At 43.2% G+C, this 26444-nt stretch overlaps 1 protein-coding gene across 2 annotated transcripts in view; it reads left to right on the plus strand.

Moving 5' to 3' along the window:
• Positions 1 to 5994: 5994 nt before the first annotated feature.
• Positions 5995 to 26444, plus strand: part of CLMN (calmin) — a 75944-nt gene continuing 55494 nt past the window's right edge. For both annotated transcript variants that reach the window (XM_039552180.1, XM_039552181.1), the window contains exon 1: positions 5995 to 6179. In XM_039552180.1, the coding sequence (XP_039408114.1) occupies positions 6098 to 6179 (82 nt within the window). In that variant the 5' untranslated portion in view covers positions 5995 to 6097. The remainder of the gene's footprint in view (positions 6180 to 26444) is intronic.

A 26444-nucleotide genomic window follows, 5' to 3' on the forward strand; every position in this document is an offset into this window, starting at 1 on the left:
ATTCAAATGAGTTTTACATAACTACTCTCCTTTTCTTCCAATTTTCATCTGCATGAAAAAATTACAGAAAACCAAACTGAATGTAAGAAAATAAGAAAACCAGCCTGAAGACCAGAGAACAGCCTTTCCTACCACCTCTGTCAATAAAGCACACATGTTCTCACTAAATCACACCTTAAAATAAACCACACTTACCAAAGAGAATGAAAAACCAACAGAGGGAGGACTTAGAGTGACCCACACAACCCTGCCCCCACCACACCAGCTGCCCTGATGAAGAATCAGAAGGACCTCACCTCTACACCTCTAGCACGTGAAAGCTGTCCCTGTGATGCTAACCTGTCATCCCAAAAGACCCAGACTTGAAAATACCCAAGTGCATTTTGTTACTAAGCTGGTCCAAACAAACTTTACCCTGGTAGCAAGCACATAAAACGAATTCACCTTCCAAGTTAGAAGCCACTGTAACTCCTGGCCTTATTCATGGACTGTGTGATGAAAGTTATATTCAGCACATAAAGACCTTCCAGCAAGTTCCATAGTCTATTTATTGCCATTATGTGGCAACAGTTGTTGTGAATAAATGTGGTTCATCAGTGTGGCTTATGTGGTGGATTTCTGGGAGTCAAGGGAGGAGGAAACACAGCAGAGCAGAGGGAGGCTGGTCAATATCCAGAGTTCTAAATATGCTCAGTGGTACACTGAGGAAGGGCCAAGAGTCATCACCCCTCTTCCTCTCTTACCATCTGAAGGGGACTAAGAAGAAGACGGGTCTAGTGGGGCACAACACTCCTATTTCTAAGCTGGTATTCATTTTATTGATTATATACATTTTATAAATTAAATCATTGCTAGTTATCACACTTTGGGTGGAAAAGTAGAACACACATTTTAGTGTACGTTCCTTTGCCTTTAAAGAAATCATAAAGCATTTATATTTCATAGCTTACTTGATTTTTTTTGCTCATGACCTTACTTCCTCCAGTTGCTTAGTCCTCTTATTACAATACATTTTTCTCAGTGTCTCCTGTTTACTTGGTGGAATTAGACTGTCTTTTTCTCTCCTGACTTTTTTGGTGTTTTGCTTTGAAAGTCTGTTTTACATGGTACCCCTCCCATTGTTTACATGTGTGTGGGCAGAGGAGCCAGACTAAGGGGTGGCTGCTGTCAGACAGGGTAATAGAAATGAAATCTTCACTTACCTATTCATCTGGGAGAGCTAATGAGTCTTTTCTCCTGGATGGCCCTCCTCAGTATTTCAGATATGGGCTAAGCAAGGAAAATAAAGTGTTGATGAGACCTCCAGGGGCATGATTATTGCCTTGAAATGGAGTGACCACTCAAGCTGGGCTGTAATGTGTCTGAGAGTTAAATAAGAATGTGGATTACTTTTGTGTGTTACAGACTTTAACTTTCCTCCTTCCTTCTCATTCAGCTATAGGGTAAGACAGCATACATTTTCAGTCCTCATCCTGTAAGACTTCAGAAAAAGGATTAAAAATTGAGTGAGATCCTCACATTCTCTGCAGCCCCTTTAACCAGCCAGAAGCACACGCAAAGACTCAAGGACTATGCCAGTAGTTCAAGGGCAGGACCCAAATGCCCACCACCTTTCCGAAAACACTATTTGTTGTGGGCAGAGAAACACCTTGCAGACCTGGGGTATTCAACAAGGATGTTTTGGGAATGTAGGCAGAGGGAGGTCTAGAAAGGATCAGTGGAAAGTTGTTTTTGTAGCTCTTGGGTCGGAGTAGCCATGGATGGCTGAGGCATGGCTGGGTAGGAAGTTACACTCCTCTGAGGTTTGGGTTGAAATGCACGATGTTTTCACCTATTGCAAGATAGACAACACCTTTTTCTGGTCACCACTGGTCTGGAACTATTTTAAACAATACCAAAAAAAAAATCCATTCCTAGAATGACTGTTCATATGGAGAACTCTGTTTATAAAGGCAAAGTAAATTAGCTACAATGGCATAAATATCTTCCTTAATTTCAGAAATAGCTTCCTTTGTGTCAGATACCTTCCCTTGCGATTTTAGCAGGAACTACAAGGTACCCTCCATACGGACAGGCACAAAGCTGAGTTGTAGAATTTGATGGCTTTGTTCCTACTATTACACAACCTTCAAGTGTAAATTTTCTTCTCAAACTGAGAATTCAACTCATTAACTCACAGGTAAGATAGGCAAAGGATGGGAAATGAAAAGCTTTTTAACATCTTTATTCTGCATACACTAAAAAAAAAGATAAAGGCTATGCAGAACAGTGGTAGGTTCCCCATGAACTTCCTATCAGACTCCCTGCTTTCTCATACGTGACCAAACTCTTTTTTTAATAAACCTGCTATTAAAGTTCAGAGTCTTTGCCAAGTGTTTACAGCGTTGCCCTAAGTAACAAGTCTGAGCCAAGGGACTTAATTAAATCTAACCTGCTTTTTCAGTTATAGAATAGTCCTTAAACATCAAAAGGCAAGTGGACTTTGTTAATAAAATATGAAATCACTTTTTGTTAAAGAGAAGTTCTTTACTCCTCACTGCATACAATCAGTTACTTCTTAGAAGGCATATAGTATTTTCACAGATAATTTCCACAAGCCTTTACAGAGTTTACAAGTAACATAACATTTAGTGTTCTAGCTTAATATGAGAGTCCAGATTTCATACTTTCTTACTGAGCTGAATCACAGACCCCAGGTTGCAGGGAAGAACATAAAAACTTAAAAAAATGTTTATACAGGATGCTCTGTTGGATGTCACAATTTTTAAATGTCCTTATGACGTTAGAGGCTTACCTTTCCATTTTAGAGCACTTGGTTCTACATATATTGCAGTGTTTTTTACAATTATCTCAGAGGAGGTTCTACATATGAGGGCTTCTGCTAACCACAAAGCTGATTTGGGGAAGGTGCTGAAGGGCCAGCTGAAAGTATCAGATGGACAAATGCAGGTGACATGGCTGCTGCCTTCCCCACACACAGCTGCACGCCTGCTAAGTAAAACTGGATCAGGGTTTCATTCGCAGCACCTCATGGGCCAACGTATTAATGTATGAGGTTGATGCAGCTTATATTGATGTGCTGGGCTAGAAGATGGTGTGATCAGACCTGGCGGATGGGCTGAACCTGAGGCTGAAGTTCTGCCTGACTTGTTGGCAAGAGAAGGGCAGGCTGCTGTGCTGATGGTTTTGCCTCCCTCGGCACAGGAAGAGCTGGCAGCCCCAGCCTGAGCCGCTGCTGGACCGCACCAGCCTCTGCTAATGTGCCTTCAGAGGACAGGGCAGCATAGAGCAGGTGTTTTCCTAGGTAAGAATGGTTTAATGCCTTTCTCCTCTCTCTAAGCGGAAGTTTTAACTTCCCTGTTCCCACAATGTTAATCATTTACATCTTAAACCCAGCCTGACTCTGAGACCCAGACTGTGCAGGTCAAGTGCAGCTATCTGGCAGACCTGGAGATATCAGTGGCATGGGCTGCACCCTAAACCACCATGAGAGTGAAGCTGGGCAGGTCTTGCATGAGGACAAGGAGGAGGGTGAAGGCAGTAATTAGCTCTAGGGAAATCTGCAAGAACAATGAATGACAGCTGTAACATCACAGGTCAGGTGGGGCTGGCAGTGAGGAGTTACAGCAGAAAGAGTGTGGCCAGCAGGACCAGGGCAGTGACCATCCTGCTATACTTGGCACTGGTGCAGCTGCACCTTGAATCCTGCTCAGTTTGGGGACCTTCCCTGCAAGAAAGACATTGAGGTGATTGAGGAGCTGGAGCACATCCAGACAAGGGCAAAGAAGATAGTGACAGGTCTGAAGTACAAGTCTTGTGAGGAGCTGCTGAGGGAGCTAGGAGGGTTAGCCTAGAGAAAAGGAGGCTCAGGAAGGACCTTAATGCTCTCTACAACCACCTGAAAGGAGATTGTGGCCAGGTGAGGGTTGTTCTCTTCTCACAAGTAACAGGTGATAGGACAAGAGGAAATACTGCCAAGTTGTGCCAGGGGAGGTTTCGATTGGATATTAGGAAAAATTTCTTCACTGAAAGAGTTGTCAAGCATTGGAAAAGGCTGCCCAGGGAAGTGGTGGAATCACCATCCCTGGAGGTATTTAACAGACTTGCAGATGTGCCACTTAGGGACATGTCTTAGTGGTGGCCTTGACAGTGTTCGTTTGTTGGCTGAGCTTGATGATCTTAAAGGTCTTTTCCATCCTAAAAAATTTCAAATCTGTGAGTCTATGATTCTGCTGCTGAAGGTTGCAGATGTGTTTGCTTCTTCTCATTCGCCTGTATCACATACCACCTCCCTTTTTCCAGCTGGTGTGCTGACCATAGCAAATGGCCACTCAGAGGTCTCACAAGCAGGCCAGTGCAGAATGTGAAAGGCTATCTAGAGAGCTCATGACACCCCAGCTTCTGGAGGATGCTCACACACAATGGGACAAAGCCTCAGTTGTCCCCATCCAGGGCTGGGAATAATCCTTCTTTGAGCAGCAGTATGGATTAGGGATCTCCAGCCACTTCTGGCAGACAGTATTTCAACTGATGCTGTGAACTCACTCACCTGTTTTTCCCACAGCCACACTCACTCAGTTTCCAGCTCCACCTCTAAATGTGGTACTGATGCATTCAGCCCACTTGGATAATGCCTGGAAAAAAAACAGGTCCTCCCAGTGTAAAATGAAGTCAAAGCCTGGCATTGTGATTTGTGCAAATCTGAGTTCAGACACTTTTTTTTTTTTTTTTTTCCACAAGCTGTTTTTTCTACTCCTTACATTCAGGTTTATAAACTCCTTGTCATGGCATTCATGTGTCCTTACACCTGTGCAAAACTTTCCAGTCTTGATATATAAACAGCTGAAGACTGCCTCAGACTCTTGGAGACTGCATTTTGGGATAGCTGACTGCTGCATGTTACAGTGGTGACAAATCCTTATTAGATGCTTCAGGGATGACTTTGCCTTCTTACCATTTCCATCTGATTTTGAGTCGTAATAGCAAAATCACCAGAGCAGGCTGTGGGAAGAGCATTGCATTCCTGAGCTGGGTGAAACAACTGGTTGTGTGGAGTGTTTCCTTGGGATCACATAAACACTTCAGACTTGAAAGAACCACAATTTCTAGATCCCAGTTTGTTTATATTTAACTTTGTAGATCTTGCTTGTGTGTTTTGCTAGTCTAACTCTTGATGCTATACTGGTCTGACTGGATTACGTCAAAATTTGCTGTTTACCAGCACGAAGGTACAAATAGTGGTATATTGCAATGAAACGCCTCGTATGGAAATGAAGTGCTCACTCTGTTCATCAGGTTTGTAGAGAACAGATCTCAGTGACACCGAAGAGCCTTGGTAACAATTACTGTCCAAGCTGGATGAAAAACGGTGTACATGAAGACATTCAATTCACCTCAAAGGAAATTTGAGAGCCTGAACAGACTACCAACAGCAAGCTAAATGAGTATGCAACTATTAGTGCTTTTAATGTATAGTGGCACTGATTTCATCCCCAAGAGGAAAACACCTCTGCTGCTCATACTTTTGTTCTTCCATTACCGCCGTGGTGCATGACACTTACTCTAGGGACGACCCTTCTCCGGTCCCCAGGCACGGCAGGAGGAAGCGACCACACGCTCGGCGTTGTTCGCGGCCCCCCTGCCTCGGCAATAAACGCGTTTTCATGGGGAGTGCAGGGAGGCCGCTCCGGCGGGACGGGCGCGGGGTCCCCGCCGCGCCGGGGCCGGACCCGCCTGCGCCCGAGGGGGCGGCCGGAGCGGGCCCTGCCGCAGACCGCGGGGCCGGTGCGGGGCCTGGCCGCCGCCGCCGCTGAGGGGAGGCAGGGGCGGCGGGCGCCGGCGCTACCCGCGGCGGGGGGCACGGCCGGACCCCCGCCCCGCCCCGCGCCAGCGCCCGCCGCCCCCGGCCGGGCGGGCTGAGGGAGGGAGGCGGCGGGCGGGAGCGGAGGGAGGGAGGGACGCGGGGCGGGGCGCAGCCGGCGCGGAGAGGGGCCGTCCCCCCGCCCGCTGCGCTCCGCGCCCGCCGTCGGTGCCGGTGAAGGCGGCGGTGGCGGTGCCGCCGGCTCCCGCCGCCCCCCTGGCCCCGGCCCCCCGTCCTATGGCCGGGCAGGAGTGGGACTGGTTCCAGCGCGAGGAGCTCATCGGGCACATCAGCGACATCCGAGTGCAGAACCTCCAAGGTAAACCAACACCCCCCGCAGAAACCCCTCCCTCCGCCCCCGCGCCGCCCCGCTCCCCTGCCCCTGCTGCTCCCCGCGCCGGTCCTTCCTCCCCCGCTCGCCCCCCGGGTCGCCGTGCGCGGGCTCCCGCAGCTCCGCGGAGCGGGGCCGGCGCGGGTGCGGGGCCGGGGGAGGGAGGTCGGCGGGGCCAAAGTTTCCCCCGAGCGCGAACGCCGGCCCGTCCGGCTGCGGAGAGCCCGGCGCTGGGGCGAGCGGCGCCGGGGCAGGGACGGGGAGGCGGGGGCTCCGCGGCACTGGGGATGCTGCGGAGGTGGCACCGGCGTGTCCCCCCGGGCGGTGCTGCCACCCACAAACCTCCCGAGGGCCGTCGGGGCGGGGGGTTGCGGGCTCCGGCTGGGCTCGGGGGAGATCTGGGCGGCCGGGCGGCGCCGGGGCTCACCCTGCCGTGGGGTAACGGGAGCCGCGCCGCGGGGTCCCCATCGGGCCCGGCCGAGGCGCCCCAGCTGCGGGCAGAGCCCGCCCGCCGCTCCCGTCTGGACATCTGGGGTCACTCGGCCGCGGTCAGGGCACGGCTCCGGGTCCGGACCACCGCGATTTGAAGGGAAGCCGATGACTATCAGAGGACACAATTTCATGTATCTTCTAATAAGCTACTGTTGAATAAACATGGACAGAGTCTTCGGATAAATCATCTACGAGATGCTCTCCTATTCTGCCACAGGCTGTGCAGGCGGAAGGGATGCAAATACCTGGCTTTGAATGTAGGTCGGTATCAATGTAATAGTAGTAGTTGCTCCAAAGTTATGTTTGCCCCTCACCAGGTAACTCCTCGTGATTGGAAAGAACAGCAAGATTCGATGGAAGAGGAAAAAACAGCAGTGGTTTATGGGAGAACAACTTGTTTAATGTAACATACTGATCTTAATCAATAGCTCACATAATACTGCAATGTATCTTCATTTCCCGTAAAAATAATAGACTTGAATCAGAGGTCATTATCTCTTCCTGTCTATGCATAATTATATTAAGGCACTGTCTACTGGCAGAGCAGTGCAATTGCTGGAAATTAGTTTCAGTTTGGATTGATTATAGAAGATGTATAATTTATCAGAAAAGAGAGTCAAATTAGCCATTCTTTCAGCTCTGGTGTATTAATGCAGTTAGCTGCTGATGGGGTCACTCCACATCATTTTGACCTGCATCATCCTAGCCTCTGAATGAAATTCAGATTTTGAGTACAGTCAGGGCCGTTGATTCCAGGTTGCACTCCCCTTGGGTTTTCACAGTCTCTCATTACATTGTAGTTCTATGTTTCTGGCTTCTGTCTGAGTCTCTTTTGATTCTCTGTGTTAATATGGCTGGACTGCCTCTGATCTCTTGTTGCTCAAAACTATAGTAATTAAATCAAATTTAATCCTTAATTCATGGGCATTTTTTGAGAAGGAATACAAAAGTAATCTGTTCTTAGAAAGAGTAATATTTTTTTGGCTTTGCCACTCAGTCATTTGTGAGAGAAGGTTTAAGGTAATTTCCCTTTCTGGAACTTAAAATGCATTTATACAGATGCACACAGCCTTATCTAAAATTCCTATAGTTGTGTAGAAGAATGTCATCTTACAGAGCAAATTCCATTGAATGGCATTATGTTCATGAAAAAACCCTCCTCTTCCCTTCTTACTACACAAGAGAAATTTTGAAACATATATTAGTTATCACCTTGCTTGCACTACTAAATAGGTTTTTAAGAAGTTTCATGCCTCATGTGAGCTCTTGTAGGGGAGAAAAAGCATTTGTTCTAAGGTGCTGCTCCAAAACAAGTGATAATAGCTGTCACAAAATGTATGATTTGTAACTCATAATTCTCACATTATCATCTAGAGATGAAAAACATTTTACAGATGGCGAGTCTGATACTCGTGAGAGTGTGATTTTTGTCGCTTGGGAGCTTGGTGGCAGAGCATGGTGCTTCTCTTCAGAACAGTTTCTTGTAAAATGGCAGCATATGCTCATATGTAGTAATTAAACTTGCTTCTGCTTTATAATTCAAATTTAAATATCTCCTCTCAAAACAATGCAATCTGAATCTTCGCCAGTATCATTTTCTATCAGTTGCAGAATCAATAAAAGCTTTGATGTGCTAGAAAGTCAAGAGTTTAGGATGAAAAAGTAGGTGAGGACAATACAGAGTTTCCATCAGCACCATCAGACCCCCTGCAGGACTCTGCTGCCCAGAGCCACTTGAAGGATCTCATGCAGTGAAGGTCCCCATCTGCTGCTGCTGCATCTCCAGCTCCTGCAGCACTCTCTTGCAAGACCAGCTGTGTTTAGAATATGAAGTGGATGGTTTGTTTTATTCAGAATGCTCCCAGTCAGTGGGACATTTTGCATATGTGGAGGTGCCTCCTGGTCTCTGGGGAGTCTATCACATTAATATAGACCCAAGAAGGTGTAAGGAGAGGATGGGAGGCAGCAGCTAAATATTTGCAGATATGAACAACACATGCAAACACTGGCATGTCTGCATGCAGAGGTGGAGACTTCTGGGTTGATGCACAGAGCCAGAGAAACATGAGGTGTGCAAGGCAGATAGAGGCAGTACAGTCATGCTGTGTGTGAGCCATGCTGAGCACCAGCTGATGGAAGAGCCCAAGTGCTAATGACTGTGAGAAAGGGTCCTGAGCAGCCTAGCTGGTATTAATGTTTCTGCAGGAATCATACAGCCATCTGCTGTAGTAGTTTTCCGTACCCTTTCTGCCTCATTTTTTAAAAGTGAAAATTGTTTATTTATCTTGAAAAGTTCTTCATTATGTCTTAGCTAAGCTATAGAGCATTGCTGACATAGAATTGTATTTGAAGATGGCATATGCTGTTTCAGTCTGTTGCATCTTCCCTCTCTAGTTTGGTTGTTCCATATCCAGGAAGAATCCAAGATGCCAATTACTGGGAAGTGTCTGCTCTCATGAAGATGCTTTTACAGTGGTATGATCCCACCAAATTGAGAAGAAGTTTTAGGTTCATGTGCCGGCTGCAGAAGTAGCTCCAGGAACTATATGTTCTGTCATGTTACTAATGGGTGAAATTATGGCCTCTGTGGCTTTTTTCAGCTTTTTCATAGGCAGCAAGGAGTGAAATTTACTAAATGGGCTGGACTTGGGGGTGGAAAAAAAGAATGACTTTAAAAATGGAATTACATCTTGATATTTAGGCATATAACGGTGGGCTTCTATTTTCCCTTTCCATCAAGAGATTTTCCATTATATTTTTTAAAAGAAGGAGGTGACATTTCAAAACTGTGTCAGCTAAGTGATGCTAAGAGCAGGCACAATGCTTCCATTCTCAACAGAGGTGATTTCAGAGAACAGATGCAGAAGTGACAATCTAATAGAAGGGAGAGGAATGTAAAGAGGGAATAAACACTAGGTGTGGTGATGCACAAACCAAGTTCCTGTCTTCCGCTCTGTTTAGTTTCTAAATGCATTTAATAAACTGATACCCTCGTGCTCTTTGTTCTGTTTGTGTATTCTCCATAGTGAATTTCTCCACATACTGAGAGAGAAAAATGGAAACCCCACACAGAATGTAGGAGCGCATCGTCAAGCAGTGGAATGCTCAATAATTAATTTCCTGCCAGGAGATGGGCTTTTTCCTCTTTCTTTCTTTCTTTCATTACAACACCATTGGGAACATTTTGTTACAATACAAGAATATTTTAAAATCTTCCCTACTGGAAGCTTGATTTAGGATCATCAAAAATATACTTCCTTGTGTGGTGAATTGCACTCTCTAGAAAGAGGCAACATCCTCATCCTCTTTTAGATCATATGTTGGTTGTGTGCTTTGCAATAGTCTAAATGTATGTTGAGTAGTACATATCTTTCCTTACATTCCCTGCAATGAAATATGTAGAGATGAATAATTGTGCGGTCAGATGTATTGCTCATCTCTGGCAAACAAGTGCTGTTACCACAACTTAAAAATAATTACAGCTGGAATGTTCATTTTGCACATTTATAATAAAGTAGATGGGCTGGGATGGTAGAACTCTACCATTCTGCTATCAGAGGATGAGTCAAGGTCCTGCTGCTCGTTATTTCACTACTCATTCAGGGTTTTGATCCAGAACTCACAGAAACCTGTACATGTTTATTCCTTTATTTCTGTAGATTTAAATACTTTCTTGAGTCTCATTCTTGCTCTGCTGAGGGGTACATGGCCTGCAGAAGTATTTGGAGGGCTACACAGGAGTGTATTGTAGCATTGTCAGAAATAATGGAGAAAAAAAATGGTGACAGACCAGAAGAAATAACCTGAACAATATCAGCTGCATCGGTTCCCCATCCTTGCCATAGTTTATATCTCTGGGTGGATTACTTAGTCATAAAGTCCCAGCACTCTCTGATTTTGCTTTACTTCCTGTTTGGATCCTTGAGACCTAGACTTTATAAGCTTTGGACAGTAGTAACTATAATTGTCACTAACATGAATCTCAGCATCTTACAAGGTAACAGATTGGGAAGCCTCTGTCTTGAGAAGTAACACAAATGCGTAACTCACAGAAGTTAACTCTGGCAGTGAGAGTATATATATATCTTTACTTTGTGGGGGCTAAAGCATCTCTGATGGATGACCAAAGGCAGGTACTATAGTCAATCTTGAAAATGTTTTTCTCCATATTTTTCTTTTTAATTTATGTGTGAAGCATACTTTTTTATGATTTTTGCACTTAACTACACAGAGTAATAATTTTCCTTTAATTGCGAGATACAGCCGCATTCAACTTGTTTGCTATAGTTTGGCATGCTTTTCAAATACATGGAAATGTCATGAGTAGAAGGAAACCTTTTTTAATGTATCCATTCATTCTGACAAAAGTAAGGTGCTGTAACTGTTCATTACTTTAACTCTTCTATAACTTCTCACCATACTCAGCAGGATTTCATTCTGCCTGTAGGCAGATTCATTTAGTGGAGTTCTTAGTAGATTCAGGTGACTTTTGGAAAGATTAAATTGTCTGGAGAACCTTAGGCGAAGTGCTGTACAACTACAAAGTGATCCTATTCTATCTAAAAGTAAAGTTAAATAGGCCTGAGAATTATAAATATGAACCCCCAAAATAAAGATTCAGATCCAGATATAAGAAGCCAAAGTTAATGCTGGAAACCTAAGTGTCCTAGTGGGGATGGTGTGTGTAAGGGCAGTCTCATACCTGACAGTATTTGTCAGCAATGGAAGGAAGACTTACCTGCTCCAGATGTAGGAAACCCTGGCACTGAAATAAAGGAGCAGCGAGAGGGGAGACAAAGTGCAGATTGCATGTTTCAGCATGCAGTTTTAACAAGGTTAGTGCCTAATTTCTCTAACAAATTCGAAGTCTGGGCTCTCCGTCCCATTGAATGGATGAAGTGACACCAAATTCAAATCATGCCCAGTAGCTCCACAGTCACATGAACTCACTCGTGTACTGACAATTTGTCTTAAGAGAGACTGTGTTTGGCAACTGCATGGACCTGACTCGAGGCATGGGGTTGACGTGCTGTGACTTACCAACATCACCTTCTCTGTCTTCCCTGGGTGAACTTTTGTTCAAGCTCTGACCAGCCTCAGCATTAGGAGAGCTGGTGACACCTCAGACTGGATTACATGCCTGAAGTCATAGTTTAAAAATGGCAGTCTGCAAAACACTGTGTTAAAACTAGTGATGATTTTAAAGTATAATGGACTTTTCATAGTTCTCCTGCTTGTTTTTTGTTTTGTCCACTTGATTTGGACAGAAATTCAAACAATTTTCTTTCTCCTAAGGACAATTTCAAGGTTCTGTCACTTGCCTTCTGAAGGATGTGTAGCATTTATTTTGAAAATATTACAAAGAGATTACTTGATTTCCTTTTTCACTTTTAAAGACAGACTTCTGTTGGACTAGAAGAGGCAACCTTGGGCATTTGGATTGTCAGTGTCCATTTAAACATTATTTGTTTATGTCCTAAGTTGTTGAACCTTACTGTTATTTCAGAACGATTCTTAAGGGCACATGTCTAAGGGGGAAGAGCCAAATATCTGTCTTGTCATGTAGAAGTCAAAATTAACTCAAAAATGTATTCAGGAGGAGAAATTATCAGATAAGCAGTGAGATATGGGTCCATGCTGGGGTGGTGAAGGGCATCACAGCACCTTGTAAGAAATAATTGTCTTTTTCTACATGTCTCTGTACCTGTTGTTCTATTTTTATATCTCCCCAACCAGTTAAATGCAGGGACTGTAGGTGGAGGATTGCAGGATGAATTTTACTTCATTGTAATTGCTGCATATTTCTGTGCAAAGAGCTGAGCTGTATTTTAGCTGTAGTTTGAGGCTCTACAGCCATGAACAAAAGTTTAAATTGGCATCTTCTAGGGATGGTCTTAATAGCAACAGCCTGGATATCTGCAGAGTGAATGCCTGTGGACCTGTAAGCTATAAGCAGAGGATTTCATTATCAAACCAGAAATCCCACTGAATCTGAATAGATGTTATCAAAAACAATTAAAAGATAACTCTAATCCTGTGCCCATTACTTAATTTGATGGCATGATTCAAGATGTATTTGTTATAATAATGTAATACTTTGAGGGATGCTATTAATTTTCCACTAATTAATTTCAGACATAAATTAAAATGTATTTTATGCCATATCTTGAAAGTTACTCCTAATGTCAATGTAATTCAGACCTAGTATATTTGTAAAGAATGAGTTACCTTGTTTTTTATACTTTGAATGTTAGCATCTTTTACTGTTAGTAGTCAGAAATGAGACCTTTCTAGACTTTCTAGCAAATCTAGTGCTGATTTGCTTCATTATGTTTGTCCTCTTTTGGTAGTGTAATTGGTAGTATAATTCCAGTTGTTTACAAAATAAATGCTCATGAAATATGTTGTCACAGGGTTCATTTTAAACATAAAGATTTATATTCCAGTCCTCGTTATATTTAATGCATGCATACTTTTGGATCTTCATTTTATCATAATTAAGACTGGGGATGTGAGTGCATTTTGGGGTGTCCCAAGCTGAGCAAAGGAGTCCCTGCTCTTATGTAGTGTCCATTACCAGAAAACACATCTGTTTAGATGCTCCATTTGTCTGAGTTCCTCTTGAGCCCTGCTAAGGTCAGAGATGCTTTACCCATACCCATGGAATGGCCCAGATACATTTTTACTCTTCCAGCCCTTTTTTCCTAACTTTTCTTCAGGAGATACACATAACAGTGCACTAAGCCCCCTGACAATCGGGAGGCCATGTGTTATTCATATGTTGTGAGAGTCATATCACAGCCTGAAGTGTCTATTTGACAGGACTCCAGCTGAAGCTCTGAACTGCAGCCAAAGCAGAGGGAGCAGTTACGTGCACGGGCTGTCCTTCTGTTGTGCACTAATGGCCAGATAGAAGTACTTTGCCATTTCGTTTCAGTCTTTGCGAAGAACCCCCTAATGTATGTCAATAGGTGTTTGGTGTATGCAGTCAGGATAGTTCACAACTGAGGGCTGATTATGCTTCTCTTGGCTCAGTGAAAGATGGGAAGGGCAAGAGAGACCTGGCTCTGTGACAAATGAAAGCAGTGCCAATGAAGATAACTTAAAATCTGATCCTTCATATGACTGCATTTGGACGCATGATTAAAGTTTTCTGGCTCTTACTGATGTTCATGATAAACATGAACTGCAGTTGTAACTTAATAAAGATACAGCATTTATAAATAACATAGTATGAAATGTCCACTTCAGACTTATTTTCTTAAATACAAGGAATGAAACATAAATCTGCCTGGGCTGTTTGCCCAGGGAGAGTAACAAGGCAAACAGAAGCAGGCCCGCGGGGAAGAGTGTGGTCCTCAGAAACGTAGATCATGCAGGAGGGACTGTGGCCAGCATTTGCATGTCATACTTAAACTTGGTGAAACATAAAAATCCTGCCCAAATGAGAAGATGATCTTTCAGAGACAAAATTCCCATTGACTCTCCTTTTTTGATGAGGTATTCCATAGGCCTGTTTCTGGTACAAAACCTGATTCCAAAAGTGACTGTTAAGAGTAGCTGGGAAACATTTGGTCCCTCTCTGTGTTATCAGATTTCAGGCTGTGTAGGGGACTTCCTGGCCTGATGATTAATGCCACTGAACAACACTTAGTTCCTGTTGCTCTCATTTTTGTTCTGGTTTTGTTGGTTTATTTTTTTTTTAAGATCTCTCTGGATACAGGACAAGGAGTGATTTGAAGTTTTAGAGACTCTTGCCTGAGTTTTTCTGTTTCTTCCCATTTTAGAGAAAAAAGTTGTTAAGGGACCTAATGTTGGTTAAAAGAACTTATGCTCAGTCTTCTTCCAGAAGTTGTTTGGTTATTGACATTGGCTGAAAGAAGACAGAGTTAGAATTTTTACTGGCTAAACTGCATTTCTTCTTGTGAAGGTAGACAGTCTTTTTGACGTATTCAATGTTGGCCTTTCAAAACTTTAAAACATCCTTATCCTTATCAGAAAGGTAAAAGAAGATAGGAGATCTTCGTTCAACAACTGTGTGTATGAAGAAAGGAAGCACCATATTCTGGTTGCTAGCACAGCTAAAGGATGCTGTAAAATCCTTTGTCTAAGCTGCAGCTGACAGTATCACTCATCATGAGTTTATTTTAATTTAAGAATTTGGAGGTCGCACCAGTGTGACTCCTCTGAAGTCAGGATGGGTTGACCCTGGTGATGGGAGCCCATTTCTGCAGGAGAAGGATGGTGCACGCTTCCTGTCCACACCCAGGCATAGCTGAGAGGGGCCTTCCACAGGTGCTGAGAGATCCTGGTGCAGCTGAGGAGGTCTGGGAAGCTGATACCCATCTGTCTCAAAACTGTTTGGAAACTAATTAACACGGCAAGTTATATTCAGATCTTGTTTCCACTGGTTGGATCTTAGTACTTTTCAAGTCCTTTACACCCTTTAATTTTGGGAAAGGTCAAAGCATTATTTCATTGCCTATCCCACAGATGGCTCTAGAGCAATTTTTTTTCATGCAGGATCTCAGTTTTTTTCACGCACAGCGAGTCCTTTGCTTTTATGCTGAGACTGATTACGAAAGCCAGTTGCAGAAGTGGTCTGGATGCCCACAGCAAGTGCTGATGAGACCCCTGTGCTGCGTCACTCCAGCCAGTAAACAGCTTTGTCATTTAGGCACTTAATTATGAACTGAATGTTCACTTGACCTCCTGTATTCTCATTTCACTAATGAACCAAAGCTTAGGAAGAGTGACTGACTTCAGAGCTGCAGCAGTTTGGGCTCTTTGAGCCAAAGTTTCCACTCATTTAATTTATCATACTAATGATCAGTTTTGGAGCCTAAACACAGGAGCTGCATGGAAAATACAGCGTAATGTGCTAATGTGATAACCACGTGACAGCAAGATTGGCGGAGGTTGCCCACTTCTTGGCTTTCTGGTCCTGCTACACATGTGTCTTCTTGCATGCAGCACCCTTAAAAAAGAGTGAAGGGGCTGTTATGGATGTGGAAGTAGCATTTAGCAATTTTTGTTTTACAGAGAGGCTCAACTTGAGTTCCAGTGCTCAGATAACACTGATGCCCATAGGCTTTCCTTCTTACTGCTTTGTGTTTATCTTGACTAAAACTGAAACGTGTTCCTAATGTATTCTATATATTTATTTCTATTTTTTTTAGTGTTTAAGCGTCTCATGGTTTTAATGTATTTCTATAGATGACACCCTTAAGTTAGGCTTGAGGATAAAAGACACATGAAATCCAGAGGATTTATTTCAAAGTTATCCAGACAACCTAATGACATGCTTTTCTATGTAAGAGCATGGAAAATTTTGGTGGAGCAGGCCTTGAATCTTGGTATTCTCTTTTCAAGTTGACCATTGGAACTACCTGACCAAATTCCTTTCTTCACATCTTGTCTCCTTCATTATGTTACAACAAAAGCTAACAATGTCCCCTAACAATTCATGTGAACTGTAACATGTATATACTGCCTTCTCTATAGTAAACCTTTACAAGCTGATAACTACCATGAAGCTACAGACCCGTCTTTCACCCCAGCATGTGGTGTTCTCATGTTTGGTGGCAGGTGGTTCCCCTCTGGGTTTGCATGTGCTTGGTGGTGCTGTGTGCAGTGCACACCAGTTGGTTGTGAAGGTTAACTGCAATCAGATTTCAGTTTGGCTTGACTTGGGGTTTTTTAAATGCAAGAAGAACAAAATGTTTGTAGAATGAAATAAATCTGCTTTGTTCTACTTTTCCCCATTTGTGAAGATGTATTTTTTGATGTTGTATGTTGGCCATCTTTATGAGTTACTAGTTATCAACTTCAGGTAGAAACTTTTTTTTCCTTCAAGTGCTTTGGAATTACCTCAGTTAAGATCCAAAATAGCTGTGCTCTCTCTGGCTCTTTGTACTATGCTTTCAGTTCACTGAGTTTGTTACAGAAGTTTTGTTTATTTTGTTTTGAGTATGTGTTTCTAGAAAGAAGATAAAGTGAAGCTGCGGAAGGAAGAAAACTTCCTGCTAGATGCTGGAAGAGGGTAATTAATGATGAACATCTCCAGGAACTATAATTTGTTTTCTTTGAGAAATGTATGCTAATAAAAGCTTTCTGCTTGCATGCATAAATGAATCAGATTAAATTTTATCCCAGCATGAACTTGCTGTCAATTCATGCTCTTCAGTTCAGTTCTCAGAATTATCCAAATGTTGTTTTAACAGAGAGCAGTGATATATCCATTGTCCTGAAACCCTGTCTTTCTTGTGCATAGGTCTGAAAGAGCTCGGTGGGGTAGAGAGGAAGACCAAGGGAGAGCTTGCCGAGGGCATGGATGAGGCATATTTATCTTGTGTGAATGTGGGGAAATACCTATCGAAGGATGTGTGTCTGCCCTGGATGATCATAGGAATATGTTCTGCAAGAGAAAGAAATCAGAGAGTTAAAAAAACCAAAATTAGAAATAGGACATCAATCAGATTCTATGTTTTTGTACTGCAAAGGTCATAGAGGAATGAGGCAATTAATTGCCTAACCTTTAAACGTGGTTTATAATGGAAGCTCTGCATATCTGAGAACGTAAGCTGCCTTGGTTTGAAGCCAGTTGAAGCTGGTGTCTTGTGGAGTTACAGCTTGATAAATAAGCCATTCTGACCTGCTCCTGGAAGATTCCTTTCCTTCTTTGTTCTCTATTCCCAGTTTCTTAAGCTCTTTGGTGTTTGTTTGGTCATCTCCATCTAGGCTTGGTTTCATTGCATGAGCAGAGGAAAGCATTGCTGTTTAGCCTCATTCTTAGAGATGAATTACTCATATTAAGAGGAATGAATAAATGACAGGTGCTTTGCTGAGCACTTCACCCCCACCTTCTCAATCCTTCTTCCCACCAGAGCATGGGAAGTGCTGCGGCCTGGTAAGCCCTGAAATAGCCCCATGTCTTCCCTGGGCAGGTTCTCCCCACTGCAGACGGGCACTGGCTTGCAATCAATATGTGCGTAGGAGCTGATCCATCGCTTAAGGCTTCTTTGGGAGCCCCAAAGAACAATAATATCCTGTTGACTAGGATTTTACTATTTATATCCATCAGCTGAGCAGCCACCTCCTCTGTCTGCTACCTAGTTACCAGTCTGTAAATCTGTCTTTGGACCACATTGTCTGCTGCATGGTTGACAACATGATTTTTAATTTCAAGATGCATTTGCTTGAGACACTCAGAAGAGCAAATAGATCGATGACGAAAGGTGTCAGCTTTTCTCATTTTGTTAACCTGTTTGCATTTTGGACATCAGGCAAGAAAGCTAACCTAAAAAACAGGGGGTATCATTAGGAAATAGTACAATAACAGGAGGAAAACAATCAGATCCCCTATAGGTATGTTTGTGAAGGAGTGCTGACATACACCTGTCAGATTAAAGACTGAATCCTGTCACCCACATACTGTCCTGACAATTTATTTCTTTCTTTTTTTCCCCACCCATTCTTTTTCTGCAGATTTTCAGTCTTCTTGAGTAGAAAAGGTGTCATTTTTTTTCCAGAAAAACCCTTCCCTGGCTTTGAAACATAAGGAAAACCTGTCAAATTTAGCGTGGTATTTTCTAGGCTTTTTTTCAAAGGTGAGCTTTTTAACAGAAGCTGTACAATTTACTTTGAAGAGAAAAATACAGTCTGACTTGTGGGAGTCAGCTAGAGTGAAGTGAGAAGAGAACAATTATTTCACTGCAAGCTTTTATGAAGATTTTTGAGGCTCCTATCAGAAAATAAAGTGTGCTAATAATGGGACTTAGTTATAAAATCCAACTGCTTTGGCTCCAGTATGGATAAACCCATCATGGACAGAAGGGGTTAAACCTGATCTGAATCAGAAGGGGCTAGGAGCTAATCTTAACAGTATGAATGCGGAACAGTTAGTTCTGTAATTCTGCTTTTGTGCCATCCTGCATCACCAGAGGCCAGTACTTTTCTGAAGACCTTGCTAGTATATCCACCAAGGAAGTACCACATAACTCTTGGCTTCCTGGTTCCTTCTTTTCTGCACTTTGGAACGTGATGGTTCTGCCCATCTCCCCTCTCCTGTGCTATCACTCCTCAGCTCTGCCTTTTGAGGTTTTCCAGGGCATATATGTCCTTGTTAAAGTACTGTAAGCAAAATACAGGGCATGTTCAGCAGTTAAAAGTGAACTAGAAATACTCAGAGAAATCAATATCTTTTCTGAAACCATTTTTTAATTATAGTGAAAGCTTTGTGCTTATAGAAAGTTTGGAGTATTTTTGGCACCATCTGGATACCTAAGCTTGGACAACAAATCACTTCTGACATAATGACGATAGTGTATAATACTGTGTTCTTCTAACCCATGTCTCATTAATGTGGAAGCACATGGATTTTCCTGCAAAATGTGGATTCACCATCTGTGCTAGTATTCTTTGCATGAGGTGAAAGACTGTTCTTTGTGTTGTGATTGCAATGGACCCATTCTGCTTTTACTGCCTTCTCTCTTGGACCAAATGCATAGGTCACAGAACAAAACAAATCTATACCAGACAGTACTTACTGCTAATGCATATTTACCTTACACCCAGTGTGGGAGCTACCAACATTTATTAAAGGTGGAACTCACAAGATTAGGTGACGTTCTCCTGTTGTTCCCACTTTCACTTCTCTATGCTTTGACATTCATTGGCTTATTTGGGCTGGAACCTCTGGCCTTGGGGAAACTGTGAATTCCTTGTATGCCCCTTGTAGATATCAAAAACCTAAGGGACAGTAACATAAAGAGTTAAAATGTTACAGGCAGATTTTAAAAGGTGTAGGAGAAAGTTGCCCATTGAATGTGTTGCAGCTTGGTCTGAATCATGTTGCACATCAGTTATAAAGTAGCTTAAATGTTATTTGCCTACAGAGCTAGCAATGGCATTTTAGTCTGATCTGTCTGGGTATCCACAGCTTCACTGTACTTCACCATTGATGTTTGAACTTCTATTTAAATTCTCCTGCCTTCATTGTGACTCCTTTTATAATTATAGAATAATAGTTAGGATTCTTATATAGAAGGTATTGCAAAGCAGTCTGTCTTTTTACCATTATGTAATTTGAAGTACTACAAAAAAACGTTTTATATGCTCTGAAACTTTATACCGCTATCATACTAACTGATAGCTTCATTCATACTCACAAGCTGGTACTGATGGTTTCCCCATGAAGCCTGTCAAGCCCAGGGATCTTTGATCATCTTATTTTTTCTTCATCTCTGTCAAGTTCTTCTTTTTCATATTCTTGACCCTGAGAAATAGATGGAACGTCTTTAAGTAAGAAAATAAGCGTATGAGAAATTAAAATTTTATCTGCTTCAGTAAATTAATTGATGTAGTATGACTGAGAGAACTACAGTTAAGGCACAGATTCTGTTTTCTTGCATTTTCAGTAGTTTTACTTCTGCAATCTCATGGAGATAAGCTGCTTTATGGAAGATACAGATCTGTGTTTTATTAATGAGTTTTTACGGTAATTTTGATACATCAGTAAATAATACCAAAGGGGAAGGAAAGGGCTCTAAAAGAGATTTTTTTGCTGATGGATTGAGAGTATCAGCTGAGGGGTTAGACTTTTCTAAGGACACAGTGAGGGAAGACAGTTAAAACAGCACAGCAAGAAGATGCTGGGGCTGGAAGGGGGCTGAAGGGGCTGGAAGCTGGACAAGCTGGCAGAGCAGGAGGGTGCCTGATCCCTATGCTTTGGGGACAAGTCCATCTTTTTTCACACACAGTGAATGACTCGTACTGAATTCGGTGACAAATTTGAAACAGCAATAGCAAAGCCTTTCTTAGGTCCTTAAGGAAAAATTCTGGTGAGGTTTTACAAAGAAGAGCAGTGGCTGGTGGTGGTCAGCAGGATATTATCAGGGAATTGGCTCGAATAGCATTTTCTGAAATGAGAGAATGTCAATAAGAGAGACTTGAACATGTAGGTAGACAAAATCCTATGATTTTGCCTGCTGGGATGAGAAAATCCGAAGCTGATTGCTGGGGACATGGAGGAGGAGGTAGTTATAACATAAGAAGTGAAAAGATTTTGATGCTTTGTCCATGACTTAAATCCACCAAACCATGCACTTGTGCAAACCTTAGTAACTGTAAGCTGTTAAGCTTGCCTTCATCCTTCCTACTTGTCATATGAATTTCTTTGCCTGCAACTGGGATTTGATCTTGCACCCACTGAATTTTTGGCCATTGAGCTCAGTGAGGCTAAATCTGGCTACTGCAGTGGACGAAGTGCTCATCTCTGCCTGTCTCACGTGCACAGAGTTGCATGCTAAGGCTCTGAGCACACAGTGAGGGTCCTCTAAGGGCTACAGTATGGCTGCAGCCAGTTTATTTGAATGTATCTGCCTGCAATTCAAAAACCTGAATATACAGAACTACATACCAGAATTAAACCTAGATCTTTGGATCAGCCTGATATCCCATACACCTGTCCTTGGCTGGCGTGTTTCCAGGTGAGCCAGCAGCACACCTGTGCAAGAGGGGTGATGTGGAAGCCCCTGAGTCGATGTTGCAATGCTTTATGCATTCATTTGCCTGGCTGTAGGAGTCATTCTTATGGCTTCTGGCCTATTTCTCAGCAAAGCAATTAGCAAGTCCGAAAGGTCTTGCCTCAAGGCTTTCACAAGCCATGAATTATGCATTTTATTCTGTATCCTGCCTTTCCTTTCTCTAACATGCTCTTTCAGATCATGTAATATCTTACTTTCCCCTCACATAAAATCTGACAGCCTGGTGCCCAGAGCAGGGGCACAGGAAAGCCTTTTCATCATCTATTTTCCAACATACAACTTCTTTGGTTTGTTGGCTGGCTGATTTTTTTTCAGGTGGTGTTTATGAAAGAAAATGCTCGTTGCAGACAATAATATCTTTAGGCTATTCAGTGCCTTCCCTTCTGAGAGTCCTGAGAGCAATACCGGCAACAGCTGCTGCCTGCCTGCCACCATTAAAACACGGGTTTAGCGTTTATTTACAGCACTGTGGAGCCATAAACGTGGTCACTGCCACTCTGGTATGGTGCAGCTAAGGAATAACATAGACTGTGTCAACATGAGTACCCTCAAAAGTTAATGAGAATTAACTTTCCTGATCAGCCTGGATGCTGGTGTAGTGGTTCCTCTGAAGAATGAAGGTGGCTCTGCCTCAGCTGTTCATAGTTAAATGTAAACTGAATTAAGGATACTTCCTGCCTCTGCTCGTATTTTACCTGAGACAAGGTGTTAGCAGTGCAGATCTTCCATTGCATGCTTGAAGTCGACCCAAGTCCTGACAACAGAAGTGGATGCAGAGAAAGCAGTGAGAGTGGCAGAGAGAGGGCCCTGAGTCCAGCCAGTTGAGCTAAGCATGTGCCTTGTACCAGGATCAATACCTGTGGAGCTGGGCTCATTCACAGCCGCTGGTGCTGGAGGCTGTGCTGGGAGGGGCAGGCAGAGGAGTGGTTTAGCTGGAAAGGCTGAGCGCAGAGCCCTGTCCTGCTGGAGCAGTGGGGCTGAGGCTCATTTGTCTGTAATTCTGGTTTTTGCTTTTGACATTGCCTTGAGGCAGGGAGGAGGAGTTGTGTGGCTACTCTAAACAAAAATAGGCTAGGAATTAATTTCAAGAGTATTTCCCTGCCTTTCTGTCTCAACAAGAAGCTCACTGGGGATGCCTGAGCTGCTCTTAATAACAAGGATGCTGGAAAGGGACCACATGTGTGTGGGTATGTTTACTCTGCAGCTGACAAAGCAGGGTTGTATACCTAATGGCTATATACCTATAATGGTTCCTGTAAGCAGTTTATTAGGCCTCTCTAGACTTGGAGGATGCTCCAGGAAAAATGCCTACACTGACCCATGGCTATACATTACCTGTTCATCTGCTGATCCATGGGATTCAATTATTCCTCCAGCCTCACAGAAAATGCTCTCCTAATTCAGTGCCGTGGCAGTGAGTGTGGAATGAAAGATGACTTTCAGCCACTTCAGGAGCTTGCTGCTGCCTCCTCTCAGGAGTCCCCAAGGAATCCTGCATGCCTGCAAGGGAGCCAGCTCGTCTCTCAAATCAATTATTTGGGATACAGACCCACCCACACTAGCGATGGTAATTCTGGGCAGTGTCAGCTGGGAGGTAATTTGGTCCCAAGGCCCATCATTTTGCTGCTGGGGATTGTCCATGGATGCTGGGATTGCAGCATGTGGGGGTGGGGGAACTCGCAGATTCAAAGACTCTGCTGGCCAAATTACACAAGCTGTGTTTCCAGTACCAGTGTTCTCATGCTTTCTTTGCCCTTCTGCACAGAAAATCTTGTTTAGTTAACAAAATCAATTGCTGCTCTTGGACTTCTAGTAAATGTAAAATTTAATCGTTAGGATGAGAAATATTTGGGTAGTGAATTTAGTGCCATGATATAAGCAAGGCAAGGTTTGTAGGGAGAGGTAATGTCTTTTTTTAGGCTGGCTGATAAGTTGCTTTGTTGTTTTTCCAGCTCCTGTTTCTCGGCCTAATAAAAGCTCCCACCTCACCTCAGACTTTTTTTGGTGGCATGCTTATCTGAGCAAGAGAAATCAATGACATTAGCCTAGTGCAAGCGGTCATGTTTTCAGACTGCAGACTATGAAACAAACAAATTCAATGTTAATTTGTATAAACCCATTTTATTTATTGCCTTGCTTATGTTGCTTTTGTTATCTAATTTGTGACCATTGAAAAAAAAATTAAGTTCTTTTATTTATACAGAGTAATCTCTTGAAAGTACATCATTGTACTTAACAACAGCTTGACTACAAATAAGTGAGATTACAGCACTGACTGACTGAGAATGACAAGTAACTACAGCATGGCCAAGGCCCAGCCTGACTGCAGATGCAAAATGTGAAATTTGGCCTTGAGAGGTAGTGAATGGATAAATTAAACTACAGCTGTAAGCAGGAGAACACTGTTTAGCTGGACTGCCATAACCTGAGTTTTCCCAGCAATGCCCGGTCCCTGAGCAAAGTCAACCATCTGTGCTTCATGGTAAAAAGCAACACATAAAATACCTATCGAGTCTGCAGCTTGCTAGTAATTCCATGTATAATGTATCAAAACAAGAAGTTTCACTGCTTGAAATTCAAATATTACAAATCAGATATACATGTTCCCTAGTTTATTTGACTGTGTAGGGTGAGGCCTATTTAAAGTTCATCCTACCTTAGCTTATTTATGCATGGAAAGTCCTTGAGGAGTACTTCAGGGAGGGGGCATGAGTGTTTCCTCAGCTCTTGCCAGGCTGTTGACATTGTCCCAGGATCATTCATTCCCAAGAACAGTGTTAGGATTTAATTCACCTTTTCTGCTCTTGCAGTGGCTAGCAGAGCAAAGTGGAAATGTATTTTAATTTACTAAAGCAAGATTTGAGGTACTAACAACAGCCCCATGTTTGGGAGGACGTTGGTGTAAATGGTAGGGAGGTTGTTTGGACTGCTCACTTCAAAACTACTTCAGCAAATGTTTCCTTGATCAGCACAGCATACTCCTATCAGCAGTCACCGTAGCTGCTGGTGTTACACGCCTGGAAAGTCCCTCCTGTTGACTTAGCCCTCATTAAAGCTGTGCCTTTCTCACAGCTGCGACTCTTAACACAAACACTTTGAGTTGTGGCACTTTGCAGGGGCTGGATGTGATCCCTGAACCTAGCTGCCCTGTCTCATAAGACCCCCGAGACTCTCTACAATTTTGGCTTAATGGGTGGCATTTCTCTTAAACCCTAACCAACTGGAAGTTGGACCTTCTCAGCTGGTCATGCAGACTTCCTCTGCAGCCATGATTTCTCCCTGGTTTTGATGGTTGTTTGCAGTACACGAGAATGTGAAATGCTAAATGCCAGACTGGGAAAGCACTCTCCTTTGCTGTGAGAGAATTAGGCTCAATTTCAGCCTCTGCTGTAACTCTGCAGACACAGGAGAAGGTTTGGGGCCAGCAATGTAAACACTGCAGACTACAGTGTAAGCTCTGCAGCTACCGGGGTGGCAGGACTAGCAGGGGGGAGACAGAGGTCGCCCCGATTTCCTTTTGACAGGGTCAGCAAACACTAATCCTTCTCTGCCAGGGGAAAGTTGCTTCATTCGCTCGCGGGGAGCCCTTGGTCACGTCAGCCCATGCTTATGCACCGAACATGGTATGAGAGCACATAAAAGAGCAGTGTTGTCAGCTGAGCCCCCCCCCACCCTACACAAACACTGCCTTGTTTAGCCAGCTTGGCTCGTCATTTTTATTTCATTTTGGTAGGGTAAACGCCTTTTCTTTTTCTTCTGTGGCGTTGGTAGAAGAGTGTGTACCATCTGTTAATTGCATGTGGTACTTGCTCCATTGTGTCTGCCTTAGAAACCTTGTACATCTGCACCATCCCAGGTGAAGACTGAAAGAGGCAATTCCCCCTGTCACTGCGTATTCTGAACTCAATCTGATCTGCTTACCCACATTCCTGGTTTTCTTACTGAATGCAGATTGAATATCAAGTGCTTATGCACAAGTAAAACTCTTTGTTATAAATGAGCCCATCAGGTTAATGCTGAATTAACAGGACAATTAAGTGAAAAAAACCCTTGGGTATGATTGCTCATGTAGGCCCAAAGAGCATTTTGCTGTGGAAAAAGAACAAACAACTCTACCAAATCTGAGTTTCTGTTAATCTACGAAGAAATTTGTCAGATGATTGCAGTTTTTGATTGTTGCTTTGTTCCCTTGGCCTTCCCCATCCCACCAGCTTGAATTCACTATTAAATATCAATAAATAACCTCTGACAAAATCAGAGTCCTGATATTTGCAAGCCTTTCCTTGCAGAGGACATTGCTTTTCATTGTTAAGGATGCAAATGCAGAGCAGAAGGTAACTCTAGTCCTTTCTCCCTGAAAAAAAATATTTCCAAGGTCAAGGAGAGAATTTTTGTGTGCAGAACTTATAAATAATACACAAAACATAACTTTGTTCTAGTCATGCTGTTTGTAAACAACCACTGAAGTGCAAAAAAACCACCCAGTGAAAAGCCCCCCAAAACCCATTCCTGTAGGTGCTGACTCTTCAAGAGCTGCCTGGCTACAGTCTCCCTGTCCCTGCTACCTTGGCATAGTGTACCACCTTGGACGTGTCTAAACTATGCTGAGCTTGCCTGTGAAGAGACGGGAAGTGCTTCAGGGTAGAAGCTTTGTGTGTGTGTGTAGCTATGCAGCCTGGATCAAACTCTCTTTGATTTTAAGTTCTGCTAATAATTAACCCTCAGCTTGTAGTAACTATCCAGCATAATGATAACCACACTGCTGGCTCCTGTCCACAAGGTTATTGGGTATGTACTGCACAGCATATCCCTTCTACACTGTGTCTGGGAGCTGATGTCTGTGAATGTGGATGAATGTGAAAGAGTCTAAATTAGGCACACTTGCCGGTATCTTTTTCCAAATTCTAATACTTTATAGGCAGATACCAGTTCATCTGTCCTTTGACCTGTTATGTCAGCCTTGAAGAGTATTCTTGCAGAGACTTCATTAAAGCTCTTGAGCACACACTGTGGGCTGTGCTCTCATGTTTGTGTTAGCAGTGGTGCTTTTTCATGTTAAACTGGTTTGACCATAAACTGTATGAGATTAAGTCCACGTCTGTTTTATCTAGATTGTTTTTTCCTTCTTCTGTGTTACGTGCTGGTGGGTAAGCAAAGCAGTAGTTGGGTCTCTGTGTTGCTAATCACCCTCTCTGTCCAATTCCTTGAGATATGA

The sequence above is a fragment of the Corvus cornix genome, chromosome 5 (genome assembly GCF_000738735.6).
Source record: "Corvus cornix cornix isolate S_Up_H32 chromosome 5, ASM73873v5, whole genome shotgun sequence".
Lineage (NCBI taxonomy): Eukaryota > Metazoa > Chordata > Aves > Passeriformes > Corvidae > Corvus > Corvus cornix.